This window comes from Oryctolagus cuniculus, chromosome 15, assembly GCF_964237555.1.
Source record: "Oryctolagus cuniculus chromosome 15, mOryCun1.1, whole genome shotgun sequence".
Lineage (NCBI taxonomy): Eukaryota > Metazoa > Chordata > Mammalia > Lagomorpha > Leporidae > Oryctolagus > Oryctolagus cuniculus.
In genome coordinates, this window is record NC_091446.1 from 46651821 (window position 1) to 46668585 (window position 16765).

At 37.2% G+C, this 16765-nt stretch overlaps 1 protein-coding gene across 1 annotated transcript in view; it reads right to left on the reverse strand.

Moving 5' to 3' along the window:
• Positions 1-16765, reverse strand: part of LOC100356485 (protocadherin-15) — a 1660811-nt gene that overhangs the window by 64014 nt on the left and 1580032 nt on the right. Inside the window, 2 exon segments of the mRNA XM_070057681.1 lie at positions 6856-7010; positions 7013-7070. Coding sequence (XP_069913782.1) covers positions 6856-7010; positions 7013-7070 — 213 coding nt within the window.

Consider the following 16765-nt stretch of genomic DNA (forward strand, 5'->3'; position numbering starts at 1 on the left):
TAGCAGGTAAAGCCAATGACTGCAAAGCCAGTATCCCAAGTGGGCACCAGTTCAAGACCCAACTGCCCCACATCTGATCCAGATTCTGGTAATGCATCTGGGAAAGCAGTGGAAGATGGCCCAAGTGCTTGGGCCCCTGAACCCTTGTGGGAGACTCAGATGAACCTCTTGACTCCTGTGAATCAGCACATGGAAGATCTTTGTCTGTCTCCTTCTATGTATAACCTTAACTTTTTAATGAATAAAGAAATCTTTTAAAACAAGCTTCTCAGTAGAAACACATACTGTCAGTAGTTTAACTTAAAATTATAAGCATACTTCATTCATATTTGTGTAAATTTCTACCATGAATCCAAATTAAAATAAGCATGATTTGTGCAATTAAGTAAAAAACTCATTACATAAAAAAAAAACTAGTTCAGCTCATCTAGTGTTTTTCCTATAGACATCAAAGCTACTTCTACATACAGCAAAAATGCTTTACATCAACTTCCCATGTCATCACACAAAATATTCAAAAGTTTTCAGTCACCTTTTATGGGTATATACATACACATTTAGATAGATATTTAACACTAACAGCAATAAGCACAAGATACAGATAGATATTTTTATATATATATATATGCACACAATGGTATTCATTGTGGGAATGAGTGTTGAATTAAAGAGGAAAAGGAGTCAAGAAATACTTTGTCCAAAAATAATTTGGTCATCAAGTAAAATAAGGAAGACCACAGGTAGATTGTGGTGATAGTGAATATCTGAGTCAGATGATGAGAATGATGGTATGCCTCTTAGCAAAGAGGGAGGATTTAGAAGTGACAATGTTATACATTCAGTATCCTACTCTACCACTATGTAGTATGAAGACTATGACAAACAACATAAAGGGAATACTAACAAAAGCCATGATTTGAGAAATCAGCGTTAGAAATAATGTTCTCAGTAACATCCATTTTGCTGCAAATGACAGAATGTCCTTCTTTCTTCATATCTTAATAATGTGCATTTGTACCTTTTCTTAATTCATTCATCTTGATATTGACATATAGATTGATTCAATATATTAGCTGTTTTGAACACTAACAGCAATAAACCCGAGAATAAAGGCCTCTCTTTGATATGCTGATTTCATTTTCTTTTGGATATAAACCCAAAAGTGATATATGGTAGATCCATTTTTTTGTTTTGTTTTGCAGAAAATTCCATGCTGCACCAATTTAAATTCTCACCAACAGTTTATAAAAGTTCCTTTTTCTCCATATCCTCACTGGCAATTCTTTTTGGGGGGTAATAGCCATAATAACTGGAGTTAATGATATCTCACTGGTTTTTAATGTGCAACTGAAACGTTAAATAAAACAAGACAGGCACAGAAAGACAGTTACAATTACTCTATCAAGGGACCTATGCTGTCTGCCTACAGTGCCATCATACCATTTGGGTGCTCATTTGTGTCCTAGCTGCTCCCCTTCTGATCCACCTGTCTGCTATGGCCTGGGAAAGCAGTGGAAGATGGTCCAAGTTCTTGGTCCCCTGCACCTGTAGGAGACCTGCAAGAAACTCCTGGCTCCTGGCTCCAGATTGGCTCAGCTTCAGCCATTGGGGCCATTTGGAAAGTGACCCAGCAGATGGAAGACCTTTCTGTCTCGCCCTCTATCTCTAACTCTACCTTTCATACAATAAATAAAATCTTTAAAAATTACTCTGTCAGATATGTGGAAACTAAAAAAGTCAATTTGATTGTACAATAGTGATTATTACAGATTTTAAATGGTGTGGGCAAGAAGGACCAACAGATGTTGTGTAATAGGTACAGAAACGTTCAGATAAAAGGAATACTTCCTAGTGTTCTATGACAGAATGGGTGCTTGTAGTTCACAATAACCTGTTCTATATTTTAGGAATATCCAGAGAGAACAGCCTGAAGCTTCCATTGATAAAGTACTAATAATGAATTGGAAATATTTTAAAGATTTATTTTTCTGAAAGGCAGTTGGAGAGAGAGAGAGAGACAGAAAGAATCTTCCATCCACTGGATCACTCCCTAAATGATCACAAAATCCAGGGCTGGGCCAAGCTGAAACCAGAAGCCAGGAGCTTCTTCTGGGTTTCCCAAGTGGGCCCAGGGCCCAAGCACTTGGGCCATTCTCAACTGCTTTCCCAGGCAATAGCAGAGAGCCGGATTGGAAGGGGAGCAGCTAGGACACGAACTCGCATCTATATGGGATGATGGCATTGCAGACAGACAGCATCGGTCCCAGATAGCTTTATAGGAAGTGGGAAGTGGGGACTTGAACGGTGCCCACAAGGGATCCCAGCTGGCATCCCAGTCATTGGCTTCACACATACAACACCACAGCACTGGTTCTGAGACAGAAATAATAATTACACTGTTTTTTACCTGTACACATTATATACAAGTATTGAAACGTCAAACTGTACCTGGTAGTTCTGTAAAATTATTACTTTTTTTTTTTTTTTTGGCCAGGAAGAGTTACACAGTGAGAGAGAGAGAGACAGAGAGAGCGTTATAGACAGTAAGAGAGAGAAACAGAGAGAAAGGTCTTCCTTCTGTTGGTTCACCCCACAAATGGCCGCTACAGCCGGCACGCTGCGCCAATCCGAAGCCAGGAGCCAGGTGCTTCCTCCTGGTCTCCCATGCGGGTGCAGTGTGGGGAGCAATCCGGACTAGACTAAGTTGCTCGAATTAGGACTTATTCTATGCATCTGCTCTCCCACAATATGGCGCTGGGAGAGAAGTAAACAGCTTCCGCACAGCTGCCTCCAGTTCAACCAATTAACTGTAGGACTTGCTCCTGATTGGAGAGCAGCGTACTCAGCCGAGTTGGGATTGGCGGAGGAGGACTATAAAGGAGGAGAGAGACGGCATGCACCAGGAACATCTATGGGGAACATCTAGCTGAAGGAACACCTGTGCAGCCCCCGAGACGAGACGGCCGGCGGTGTGCCGCTCCCCTGCGGAAGTGGGGAATGTGGCCAGGGGGAACTGCCCTTCCACGGAGGTGGAAGGGATAGTAGCCAACCCGGGAAGAACCAGCAGCAAACCCGGGGAGGGCCGAGCAGACGAAAGAACAGCGCAGGGTCCTGTGTCGTTCCTCCACGAAGAGGGGGAGCGACAGTGCAGGGCCCAGGCACTTGGGCCATCTTCCACTGCCTTCCGGGCCACAGCAGACAGCTGGACTGGAAGAGGAGGAACTGGGACAGAATCTGGCGCCCCAACTGGGACTAGAACCCAGGGTGCTAGAGCTGCAGGTGGAGGATTAGCCTAGTGAGCTGCGGCACTGGCCAAAATTATTACATCTTAATAAACAATTTTAAAATGTTTACAGATGTGATAATGTTAACTTCCTTGATTTGATCATCACACATGTACACATATATCTAATTATCACAATGTACTCTATAAAATAATAGCTATCCAAAAGTAAAACATTTTCTCAGAGGAGTACTAGATTTTCATTAGGCAAGAAGTTTTTACTTAAATAAAAAATCCAATCTTCCCATACTCTTACTAAAATTATTCAATGGCTTCTTATTTTAGGAAAATAATCCAACATGTTTAATATTGTTTATGTCTCTTTTTATAAGATGCATTTATTTATTTGAAACAGAGTGACAGACACACACAAAAAGAAGTGGGGGGAGAAGGGAGTGAGGGAAGGAAGGGGAGATGATGGGGGGAGGGGAGGAGAAATAAAGAGTGGAGAGAGAGAGAGGAAGAGAGAGAGACAGACAGAGAGAGACAGAGAAAGAGAGAGAGAGATCTTCCATTTATTGCTTCATTCAGCAATTGGGTATAATATCCTCAGGTGAACCAGGCTGACACCAGAAGCCAGTAACTCCATCCTGGTCCTGCATATGGGCAGCAGGGATATGAACACCTGAGCCATCATACCGCCTTTTCCCAATCACAGTGGCAGAGACCTGAATCAGAAGTAGAATATCCCAGGACCGAACTGATTCTTCCATATGGCATTGCCAGTGTCACAAGAGGTGACAACTCATTGTGCCACAATACCTACCCCAGTTTTTGTCTCTTATAACCTACTAACATCTCCAAACTCATTTCTCTTTCACACTTCCTTTCATATACTCATGGCAAGAAGAAAAAAACATTGAATGACTTATTCATAGATGTCATCATTTTTTTTCCTTCTTGTTTTTGGCACACGCACCTTCTGCATCAAAGTCCTATTTCCCTGCATATCTCACCTTGTTTGATTAAAAGAATTTCAGTGGGCCGGTGCCGCGGCTCACTAGGCTAATCCTCCACCTTGCGGCGCCGGCACACCGGGTTCTAGTCCCGGTCGGGGCTCCGGATTCTGTCCCAGTTGCCCCTCTTCCAGGCCAGCTCTCTGCTGTGGCCAGGGAGTGCAGTGGAGGATGTCCCAAGTGCTTGGGCTCTGCACCCCATGGGAGACCAGGAGAAGCACCTGGCTCCTGCCATCGGATCAGTGCGGTGCGACGGCTGCAGCGCGCCAGCCATGGCGGCCATTGGAGGGTGAACCAACGGCAAAAGAAAGACCTTTCTCTCTGTCTCTGTCTCTCACTATCCACTCTGCCTATCAAAAAAAAAAAAAAAAGAATTTCAGTGCTTCCCATAAACATCATTTTACTAATATAGCTTCCATGCTGCTCTAGGACTATATCAGAATACAATATACATATATTTACTTATAAACCTGACATATTATTTCTTGGAAATTAATTTGCAAGTGTATTTAATACTTTTAAAGATTTTTTTAAAAAATTCTACTCAATTTTCAAGCAGTCCAAATGGATAACCCATTAACATCACAGTGCTGATTTAGAGAGATTTATATTTATATTTTATGTTGATTTTTATATTTTAATGATACTTAATAATGATCTTATTATTTTCTATCTAGGCTCCACATTGTACATATCCCACAAACAGTAAGAAAAGTGCTATTATCTAAGGTTTGCAGATACAAATTTGATGAATAATCTATGTCAACCTTAGTATCTTCTATGTCAAAAGCTTCTTGGCCCAGACTGCTCTTCATTCTGTTACCACTTTTCTGTTACCAATGAGGGTGTGGCTGGAGGACTGTGTCCTTCCTACCTACCAGAATCATGCTGATAGGTCTTTACCTTTCTCTAACAGGAAACATATTTCATCATTAATGCCTGTGTATGTGAAGTTAAGTCTGTCCAGAGAATAAAATAAGGAACACTGTGAAACATATAGATTTACTAAGATACAAAAACAAACAAAAAAAAGGCAAGTCATCTTTGACCTTTTTCTTGATGCGAAAAATATTTTTTCCAATAACAAAAAAAAAAAAATTCTTACATCTGTCAGAGAAAGTCCAAAAAACCCATGCTTGAAAGTTGGGGGAGGTTCCATAAAATAAATACATTGGTATTAATGTGTGAAAGCTAATATCTCAATTTATGTAGAAATGATCTACCACCAAACATGCACAGAGACAACAAGTCAATTTTAAAAAGTGATACCAACAAATGTAGCCAGATATAATTTAGTCAAGGATATCAAAACTATCATGGAGATTTTAATAAAAGAAGAAAATCACATCCACGGGAATATTAATTTGCCAAGAAACATTTCCTTTTGTTTATTCAATTACAACAGGCTAAATGCAACAATAAAACAACCTGTTCTTATATGAATAAAACTGTTAAAAAAGAATAAAGATAGAAGATGTATCATAAATTGATATGCTAATGTAATGGTTCTACTGTTTTCAAAAATAGGCAAATACATAATAGTCTCAAATGGCTGTGCATTGCATTTCCTATCTTTTTATCAAATGGTTAATTCTTCTCAGTGTATTGTGAGTCTTATAACTACTAAAAGCTAAAGTAAAGCTTGCTCTTCAACTCTTAAAACAAAGAACCAAAGACCTTAACAATCCTCAAAAGAAGAAATACAAATGGCCCTCAAATATATGGAAAAATGCTTAATATCACTAGCCAACAGGGAAATGCAAATCAAGACCACAATGAGATAATAACCTTCCCACTGCCAGAATGGCTAATATTCAAAAGACAGAGTGACAATCCATTGAGAGGATGTGGAGAAAGCGGAATTCCTACATGCTGTTGGTAGGAATACAAATTAGTACAGCTACTGTGAGAACAGTATGGAAACTAGAAATAGACCTACCATATGATACAAAAATCCCATTACTGGACATATATTCAAAAGACATTAAATAATGTATCCAAGTGATACTTGCACCAAAATGATTAGAGCAGCACTATTCACAATAACCAAAAAATGTTCCCAACATCAGATGAATGGATAAAGAAGATGTGACATATTTACATTTCTGAATACTATTCACTATTTAAAAAAATATAAATCCTGTTAGTTACCACAAAATGGGTGAAACTAGAGTAAATGGTGTTGAGTGAAATAAGCCAGAAACAGAAAAATCAAATACCACATCATGTTCTCCCTTATATGTGGGAGCTAAATTAAAAAAAAAAAAAAAGAAAGAAACAATAAACACTGAATCTGAACTTAAAATGTTGATACTAGCATCCAGGAGCAGTGGGAAGGACAAAAGAAGTTTGTATAAAAAAAAAAAAAAAACAAAAAACAAAAAACAGAAGAAGCTGGGTATGATTCATTAATTGTGACAAAGATACTAACATGAGATGCTAATAGGACAAACAGAGAAGATGTATATGGGAATTCAAATCATTACCTCACAATTTTCATTTTGTAAATTTAATAATAAAATTACTTATATTAAAATCTACAAAAATGACATTTACATTTAGAAAACTTGTTTTTCGATTCGGCTTAAGAGTCCTGAGCTGAAATCACCTACTTACAAGGACATCTGCTTTGCCACTCAGTCCCTTCCCATAGTCGTCAGTTGCAACAACTTGAAACTTGAAGTAGGACCTCCTCATATTGTGGAAAAGCATCGCAGTCTTGATAAGCCCAGTGTATGTTTCCACCACAAATCCTTCTTTCCCCTCTTTATCGGTGGTATGATGAGTCTATATGCCATAGCACTATAATTGCCAGTATCTTTATCAGTAGCCTAGGAAGAAAAAAAACAGAGATTATAAACAAACAGAAAAAAAAAAAAAAAAAAAAAAAAAAAAACCTGTACTAAAGGGCTTATTTCTATTTACACAACTGGCATTTCTTGTGTAATTGATAACACAATGAAGACCTGTGATATAAGTTTTCCGGATATTACATTTATAAGTTCTTTGTCCACATTGTTGAACAATTGTTATGAGAATGATAGTGTCTGCTGAACTGGGAACTAAAAGGACATAAACAGGAATGAAGTCAATGAATCAAACTTGCTGATGGACATATCTAATGAGCTCAACTCAGGGTTGTGATCCAAACTGGTTGAAGGATGGGATTTGTTGTTTACATAATGACTGTCTTGGTACAATAGGCACGTTGTATGTGTTTTTTATCTAACACACAGTCTAAAAGTATCTGTCCAAAAGTATATAAACTAACAATAAGATAAATCAGAACCCAGAGCCTTTAAAACTGAGTTTGGAGATTTATGTAGATGTCTTAATTAGTTAATGCCATACTATTATTAGAATCTTAATCCAGCTGCATTTGTAATCATCCTGTATTCTAATTACCTAGATTTGTTCCTGATGGTAGGTATTATGGTTTTTATGTTAAAGTTTCTAACCATATGAAATAAAAAAAATGATTAATACAGTTGTGAGTATAATATACTAAGCTGGCTCCATGGTTTCTTCATAGGAGTCATTCTTCAGACTGTTAATTTCAAATTTATTTCATTGAAAAATATTTAGATAGTAAGTGATACAAGAGTATTGAAGACCTTATACAAAGTTACACATACACTATTCCTGCTTACTAATTTGTTACATAGTTTCATTTATTATTATTGTCATTATTTTGAGTGTTCTTTAAGATGTATTTATTTGTCTTGAAAGTCAGAGTTACAGAGAGAGAGAGGGAGGAAAAGACGAGAGAGAGTGTGCTTCCATTCAGTAGTTCACTACCCAGCTATCTGCAATGGCTAGTGAAGGGAAAGGCTAAAGCAAAGAACCAGAGATTCATCCAGGCATCCCACATGGATGGTAGGGGCCCAAAAGCTTGGGTCATCTTCCGTTGCTTTTCCCAGGCCATTGGCATGGAGCTCAATTGGAAGTGGAGCAGCCAGTATATGAACTGGAGTCACAGGTGGAGGCTTTACCCATTACGCCACAATGCAAACCTCCAATCTTTCTGTTTTATTTTTACCAATGTTATTATTACTTTTAAATGTTATATATTGGCCAGTGCCATGGCTCACTAGGCTAATCCTCTGCCTGTGGCGCCAGCACACCGGGTTCTAGTGCCAGTCGGGGCGCCGGATTCTGTCCCAGTTGCCCCTCTTCCAGGCCAGCTCTCTGCTGTGGCCAGGGAAGGCAGTGGAGGATGGCCCAAGTGCTTGGGCCCTGCAACCGCATGGGAGACCAGGAGAAGCACCTGGCTCCTGGCTTCGGATCAGCATGGTACACCGGCTGCAGCGTGCCAGCCGCAGCGGCCATTGAAGGGTGAACCAACAGTAAAAGGAAGACCTTTCTCCCTGTCTCTCTCTCACTGTCCACTCTGCCTGTAAAAAAAAAAAAAAAAAACAAAAAAAAAAAAAAAAAGTTATATATTAAGCATCTATGATTTGCCAATAAAATGCTAAGTATCATACAAAAATATTCTTATTTAATAAAATGAAACCTTTTCCAAAGACTGATTTTTTGTAGTTATATAAATGAATGCTGTCCAACAGAACTTCCTGGGATGATAGCAATATTTTAAATCTGCTCTGTCCCCTACAGTGAGCACCAGTGATTTAAAATCACTGAATAATTGGAATGAGGCTAATGTGACTAAAGAATTGAAGTTTGAATTTCATCTAATTTTAATTAAGTATATTTAATCAGTTACATTATAAGTAGTAAAGTTCGGATACAGATAACGACAACAATACATAACAGCAAATGTACATCAATGTATCACATGAGCCTGATTCAGTTTTAAATTCTGTAAATATTCTAAACCACTTAAAATATTTCTGGATAACTCCATTAATATAGTAAATGTGGTAATTTGAATTAAACAACCAGGCGTTTCAATTCAGTATCAAATATTTCTTGAGTTAAAATTCTCAGCTTTAAAAGAGGATGCACTCAAACTTCCAGCTGATATCTTTAGAGGTCCATATGATTTACTTTGAGGTAACGCTCAGATTTGGGTTTGGAGTAATTGTAATTAGATTGCAACATTAGATACTATTCTAGATTTTTAAAAAAAGAAAAAAATGAAAAACCATCCAGTTATCAGATTTTCTTTTAAAACTTTTAATTAATTAAACATTAATTAAACATTTAATAAAGCATAATTCCCTAATAAAAAGCATATTCCCTAATAAAATTATGTATAAAAGCATGCAGAAATATGAACAAATTGTAATTTACAGCTCAGTAATATTTTGCAAATACAAGAGACTAATAGCTCATCATGGGAAAAACATTAGTTACATTCCAGAATACACTTTATGGTATTCATGTCATACACATCTCCCTAAGGGAAACCACTATCTCAATCTAACATCAAGGATTTGTTCTGTTTTAAACTAATTTTTTAAAGAGATGGACTCTTTAAAATAAATAATTAATTGTATTTTAATTGAGAGACAGATAAAAAAGGGAAAGCAATAGAGAAATCTCTCATCCAATGGTTCAACTCTGTTTTTGCTCTACTTAGAAATCCTTAGCTGTAGGTATGTGGTAAGTTCTCTTCCTCATTCCAACATTTCAAACTTTTCTTCAGTTGACATATTATTTCAGTCTGATTTGTACTTGCAGAAGGTCTAACTCACATACAAACTGAGGCCATTAAAATGTGAGGTGCCTGAATTTATCACAACATAACTGAAAACCTACATTCATCGGTATTTACACCACTTTCTTCAAATCTTCCTTTGAAGGCACTCATGCCTTCTAGATATGAATCACTTCTATGTTTTCTGTGTATAATAGTTCATCAGCTGTATTTACCTTTGTCCTCTTCATCTTTTCCACTACAGACTCCAAAGCACATGTCTCTGTCATTAGAACAAAATCAAACTTTTCTTCTGCTCTGTATACATATCCGACATGACCCCACAATTTCCAAACCTACTTTTCATTCAGTTTCTTCATCACATGCCTTTACAATCACTCTCCTCAATTCTTTATCCCCCAGTTATTCCCAAAATGCATTCTACCTTCTTCTTCCATCATTCCAGTGAATCTGCACAATCAGGGTTGGAGGATTGTCTCAGGCTCATACCAACAACCCATCTAGAGATCTTCAAGTGACAAACTCCATTTACATGATTTATATAATGTTGTTGCTGCTTCTACTGGATGCTCCATTTATTGAACACTAAATAGTTGCTAGGTGCAAATTAATAATTTACATGTATGACTTCATTATCATTACTTTTTTTAGCATTGAGTAGGTTCTACTGTTATTTTATTGATGAAGAAAAGGAGGCATAGGGGATCAGAAACTTGTCCATAATCACACAAATGGTTGACAGCACACTTGGGTAGCTCTTGCTATAAAACACTACATTCAATATTTTTTTTTTTGTTTGACAGGCAGAGTGGACAGTGAGAGAGAGAGACAGAGAGAAACGTCTTCCTTTGCCGTTGGTTCACCCTCCAATGGCCGCCAGAGCCGGCACACCGCGCTGATCCGATGGCAGGAGCCAGGTACTTCTCCTGGTCTCCCATGCGGGTGCAGGGCCCAAGCACTTGGGCCATCCTCCACTGCACTCCTGGGCCACAGCCAAAAGCTGGCCTGGGAGAAGGGCATCCGGGACAGAATCTGGCGCCCCGACCGGGACTAGAACCCGGTGTGCCGGCACTGCAAGGTGGAGGATTAGCCTAGTGAGCTGCGGCGCCGGCCTTACATTCAATATTTTAGACTATATATGAGGAATAAAGTCCCAGTGAGAACAAAAGCAAATCCTTGACAAAATGCCCTAAAAATTCTTCTAAGAAGCATCAAGATGAAAGAAAATAAAAAATATGCATTTCATAAACTACATGCACATGGTTCACTGCAAATTCATATATTGAAACCTAATCTGCAACATGATGGTATTTTGTGGGAGAGTCTTTAGGAATTCATTAGGACATGTGGCGGAGCCCTCATGAATGCCATCACTGCTTTAATAAAAGAGAACCAGAGACTTTCCTTGCCTTTTTCCAACATAAAGGTACACAATGGTAGATGGCCATTTATGAATGAGGGCAACAGCCCTAACTAGGTATTCTATAAGCTGGTGCCTTGCTCTTGAACTTCTCATCCTTCAGATTTAATTGTAATTGTAAATGTAAATTTAAAATGTTATCTAAAAATTAAAACAGAAACAGAGAAAGGCAGAAAGATGGAAGGAAAGAAAAAACTAACGAAGGAGAGAAGGGGAGGTGAATAAGGAGGGAATGTTATTTTATCAGAATTGTCTATGAACTACCTACTATGAACTAGACTGAATCTGTTCTATTTGTATTTATATCAAAATAACATGAAAAAAGCATAAAATGCATTTCTCTTACATGTAAATCATCCAGTCTACAGTACTCTGTTATAAGTGCCCAAATAGATAATGAAAGGAAGAACACAAAAATCTTTGTACTGATAGTGATTGTCATCTAGATATTTGTTTTCTTGAGGTGTGGGAACTTGTCTACTATTGAGTGTCTCAGAACAGGAGACAAGGCACAAGAACCACTTACGGAAGGGAGTCTAATTAAAATCCTCCCACAGAAAACTACATTCTCACCTTTAGGTTGAACAAAAATTCATCTTTTCTTACCAGCCCCCACTGCCACTACTAACTGAAAATTGCCAAGAAAACTGTCTGGCTTAAACCTTGATGTTCAGTGACAAGAAGACCAAAGTTTCCTGAGAATCCTAACCAAACACATTCCCTTACTTGAGTTTGGAGCCTTCATTCAGACACTATCTATTTGCCCAGTTCAAATAGAAATCACAGTAGTCTAAGTTTGCACAGACCAATGGTTCTGAACTCTGCCTGAATGAATGGGCAAACTTTAACTTGAGAATTGTGAAGCCAGTAATGTGGTATAGAATGTAAAGCCACCACCCACAATACTGGCATCCCATATGGGTGCTTCTTTGATACCTGGGTGCTCCACTTCCAACACAACTCCCTGATAATATGTTTGGGCAAGCAGGGGAGGTGACCCAAGTAGATGGGCCCCTGCTTACAGGTGAGAGATGAGGAAGAGGCTCCTGGCTTTGGATTGGCCACGCTCCAGTCATTGAGGCCTTTTGGGGAGTGAACCAACAATTGGAAGGGAACTCTCCATCTCTCTCTCTCTGTCTCTGTCTCTACCTCTCTTTCTCCATGACTCTGCTTTTCAAATAGATAAATACATCTTTTTTTAAAAAAAAGCATTGAACAAAAGTATTTTTGAATGACAAGGTCGTGCCTCCTCAGGGAAACAAGTACTTTCTTAAAAAACTAATTTCCATGCCATGTGTAAAATAATTATGACAAAGTTTCAAGAAATGCAAACAAAATAAAAGCATTTTTAAAAAAGAAAATACAAAGTTATGAGTCTGTTGAGATTAAAAAATCAAATTCAAAACCACAAGTACATTAGATATTTGAACTAGTAGATAGATTATGAAGAAAATATTTAATATGTTTTAGTACATAACATTAAAATCTGAGCACAGAATGAGAATAGTTCAAGAGAAATTAAATGTGTCTTTTAGAAATGAAAAATAAGGTAAAAACTAACATGAAAACTCAGAGGTGGGATCACAGATGAACAGATTAGGGATAGATGAGTAGAAAATTCATAAACTGGATGCTTAGGCAAAAGGAATGATCTAGAATGCTTCAGAGTTACAAAGATGAACCATCTAAAAAATGCTTTGGAAACACAGCTCAGAATGGGAAAGTTTGGCAAATGCCTGATTAGAGCTTTAGAACTCTGAAAACAACAGAATTTTCCAGAAGTGATAAAAGATAATCATATGCATATTTAAGAAGCCTAATAGGGCCTCCGCCTAGTGGCGCCGGCACACCGGATTCTAGTCCCGGTCCGGGGCGCGGGATTCTGTCCCGGTTGCCCCTTTTCCAGGCCAGCTCTCTGCTGTGGCCAGGGAGTGCAGTGGAGGATGGCCCAAGTGCTTGGGCCCTGCACCCCATGGGAGACCAGGAAAAGCACCTGGCTCCTGGCTCCTGCCATCGGATCAGCGCGGTGCGCCGGCTGCAGCGGCGGCCATTGGAGGGTGAACCAACGGCAAAGGAAGACCTTTCTCTCTGTCTCTCTCTCTCACTGTCCACTCTGCCTGTCAAAAAAAAAAAAAAAAAAAAAAAAGCCTAATAAATTTAAAGCAGTGTAAATAACACTTTCCACACCTTGAACCCACACAGGACAGACACTACAGTGTATCCCCTACTCCACCTGTAGCCCAGAGTTGAGACCTGGCAAGGCTCAGAAGTAGTGCATGGAAAGGTAGCTCCTCAACAGCAACCCTCAATGGCACATGAGGAGTAAAGGAATCTTCAACTACAGAGAGAAAATACCTATCAGTTTAGAATTCTAGACCATAATGAAAATAGCTTCCAAAATCATTGTGTGATGAACGTCTTTGTAGATGTTGAAAGAGTTTGCCATGAAAAGAGCTCCATGGAAAGATCTAAATGTTACGCTTGAAGTGAAAATATAGTCATTCCATTTGCAAGAGCTCAGATTTACGATGAAAACTGAAAAGTAAAGAAAGTTGTAAATGTGTAAGTAAATCTACATAAGCAAGGACTCTGCCATAAGGACTCCGCTGTGTGTGGTGGAGTGTGACTAAATATCTAAACACAATACTACAGAAATTAGAACTGTGTGTCTGGAGTTACATATTTTAAGATTTGATGATGTTAAGATGACACATGTATTGATATTTTTATGTACAACATGTGTGTTATTTAAAATTTCTAAGACAATCCTACTTAATAGAAAGAGTATGTACCTCTCAAAATATAAGGGACACAGCAGGTTAAAAAATAATCCTAAAGAAATTTTAAATATGGGAGGAAAAGAAATACAGAAGAAAAAAATGATAAAGGAAATCCTAAATGAAACTACAGGGAGGAAAATCTTCATGTTATTTGAAACTACCACACATTTAGTTCAATATTCCACTGAAAAGACAGGGTCAAACACACTGGACAATGAGGGCATTTGGTGAAGAGGTTTAAGCCATTGCTTGGGATGTCCTCATACCACATCAGAGTGCCTGGTTAGCATCTTGGCTACTCCTGTTCTGATCCAGCTTCCTCTTACAATGCATGTCCTACAAGGAAGCAATTAATGACTCATGTACTTGAGTCCCATCCCTGTGGAAAACACAGAAGTTTAGCCTCCTGTCATCAGACTGGCCCAGCCTTAGCTATCGTGGCATTTGGAGAGAGAATCAATGGTGGAAGATTTCACTTTGTTTCCCTTTATCTCACAGTGCCTTGCAAATAAAATGAATACAAACAAAAAATAAACATTAACCCTTAAGGAAGAAAAGTACTTAGATGTATAAGCTAAAATTGATTCATGTTTTAACTTAGAACTCATTTATTTTCAAGAAGAATTTTACTTTTCTGGCTTTTGGGGATAGGGGCAGGGAATGAGGGAAGATCTGTTGTAAAATTGAACCAGTATTCTAAGTGAGGTCTGATGCATGCTGGCTGGGAAAGAAGAACCAGATGAAAAGAACACAGTGGATTTTATATCACTGATGGATTTTTAAAATTTCTATAAAATATAAAAGATGTAATCAGTATTGCTTCCTTAAAATTTGGGGAAAAGTCAAGAAGATATTCTAATGAAGATATAAATAAATAATAATCATAAATACTCTCCATTACTTATTAGATAGCAATAAAGAGACATCTAATGAGCTTGTCCCATTGGTGCTTAAAGTTAAAATTGACTAACCACAGAAAACCTGCATGAATTAAATTTATGTAGTTTCGGTGTCATTCTACTCATTCCATTAGCTTTTTTTTTTTTTTAATAATCAAAACAATGTAGAGTGGGTTCATAGCTTAGTCATGAATATCTGGGATATGTGAAATCAATAAAGCAATGCTTAGATTTATTACAAGAGAAAAAAAGTCAAAATGAATATTATATTGTACTTACTGTAATTATATTTTTAAATGAATGCTTAAATACAATCAAACACTTAGCTAATTCTAAGACCTCTTCTGGAATTTTTAATGCTCACAGAGGTCCAGCATCACAAGAAAAATCACCAAATAATTGCCTCTATCACACAAAGAAGTGAGAGCATTAATTTTCTAACAGCCTAAATAACTGTTCCCCTCTGTTCCTTAAATGAACACTATGGACACAGAACAATTAGTGAATGTCCTAAGAACTTCCGAACACATTAAAAAGTCCAATAATGCTAACTTTAACTCCTCAATTAGACCCTTTTTAAAATTTACCAGCACTAAAGGCTCACTTTCCCCAAGACAGAGTCAAAGTGCTTTAGAATGTAAGGATAAAAATACTCAAATGTCACATTTCCACCTACTAATGTCAGTATATCAAGCAATGTTTGCAAAAGGAACAGAGCTGTGGTTTTATAGAACTCTTTTTACTTTATTCTTACATTTTCAGAAACTACAAAGAAATCTTCATTTTAAAAGCCTTAAAGACAACATGCCCAGCATTTAAAAACCTGAATAAGGGAAAATTAGGTACACTGATTTATTTATAAAACTATGTTAAGACCTCAGCAAAAATAAAAACAAATGAAGAAGTATTTTAACTAAGAAATCCTGCTGTTGGATTTTGCACAAGAATGTAAAAAATGCAACCACCATGTAACATCAATAATACTTAATTTCAATATAGTAATTTAGTATTTGTAGAGTTATGTAAAACTCTAATATAACTTTGAGATATTATAAAGAACACAACTCAGTGTGGAAATAACAGTGTAATAATAGGATTAAGAGACATGCCAATCATAGATGTTTTTCACAGTTTGAAAAAGTCTTACAGGAGACTATTTATAGATAACATTTGCAAAGTTTATTCATAATTTAAAGAGTGATGCCAAAAATCACAGGCTAGTATCTATTTGAGGAAATAAAGACAAGTGATGAAAACCAAAATTTTTATTTTTTAAAAATCTGTACTACTTTATAGAAGGCATGAGAGTATAAAAAATCAAATTTGTACTTACGTAATAATTGAAACTTTTAAATTTTGTTTTCCTTTCTTATGAAACATTTTGGAAATAGATACTACTTCAGATCATAGATAATGGTTTTATTCAAAAAGTTCAAAGAAAATTACATTATGAAAAAATTACTCACAGATTTAAAAATTCTTTGCACTGAAATAAATTTTATCTTTTCACTGAATTTCCACAAAGTGTTTGTAATATCCTCATATAATGACGGACTATGAATCCCTACCAGTTGCTTTCAAATACACTCTGAATTTATTAGTTTCACTTTTTCATTTCTACAGAAATCAATTGTAGTTTATTCACATTAAAAACCAAAAGATATACATGTACAATTTGAGCTGTGTATTTGATAGGGGAAACTAGATGATGATTTTTGAATCTTAAAATATTATCAGTTTTTACCAAATGCTTACAAATCCTTAAATAATTTAAAAATTGTAAGGGTTTTGTAATCACTGTAGTTAT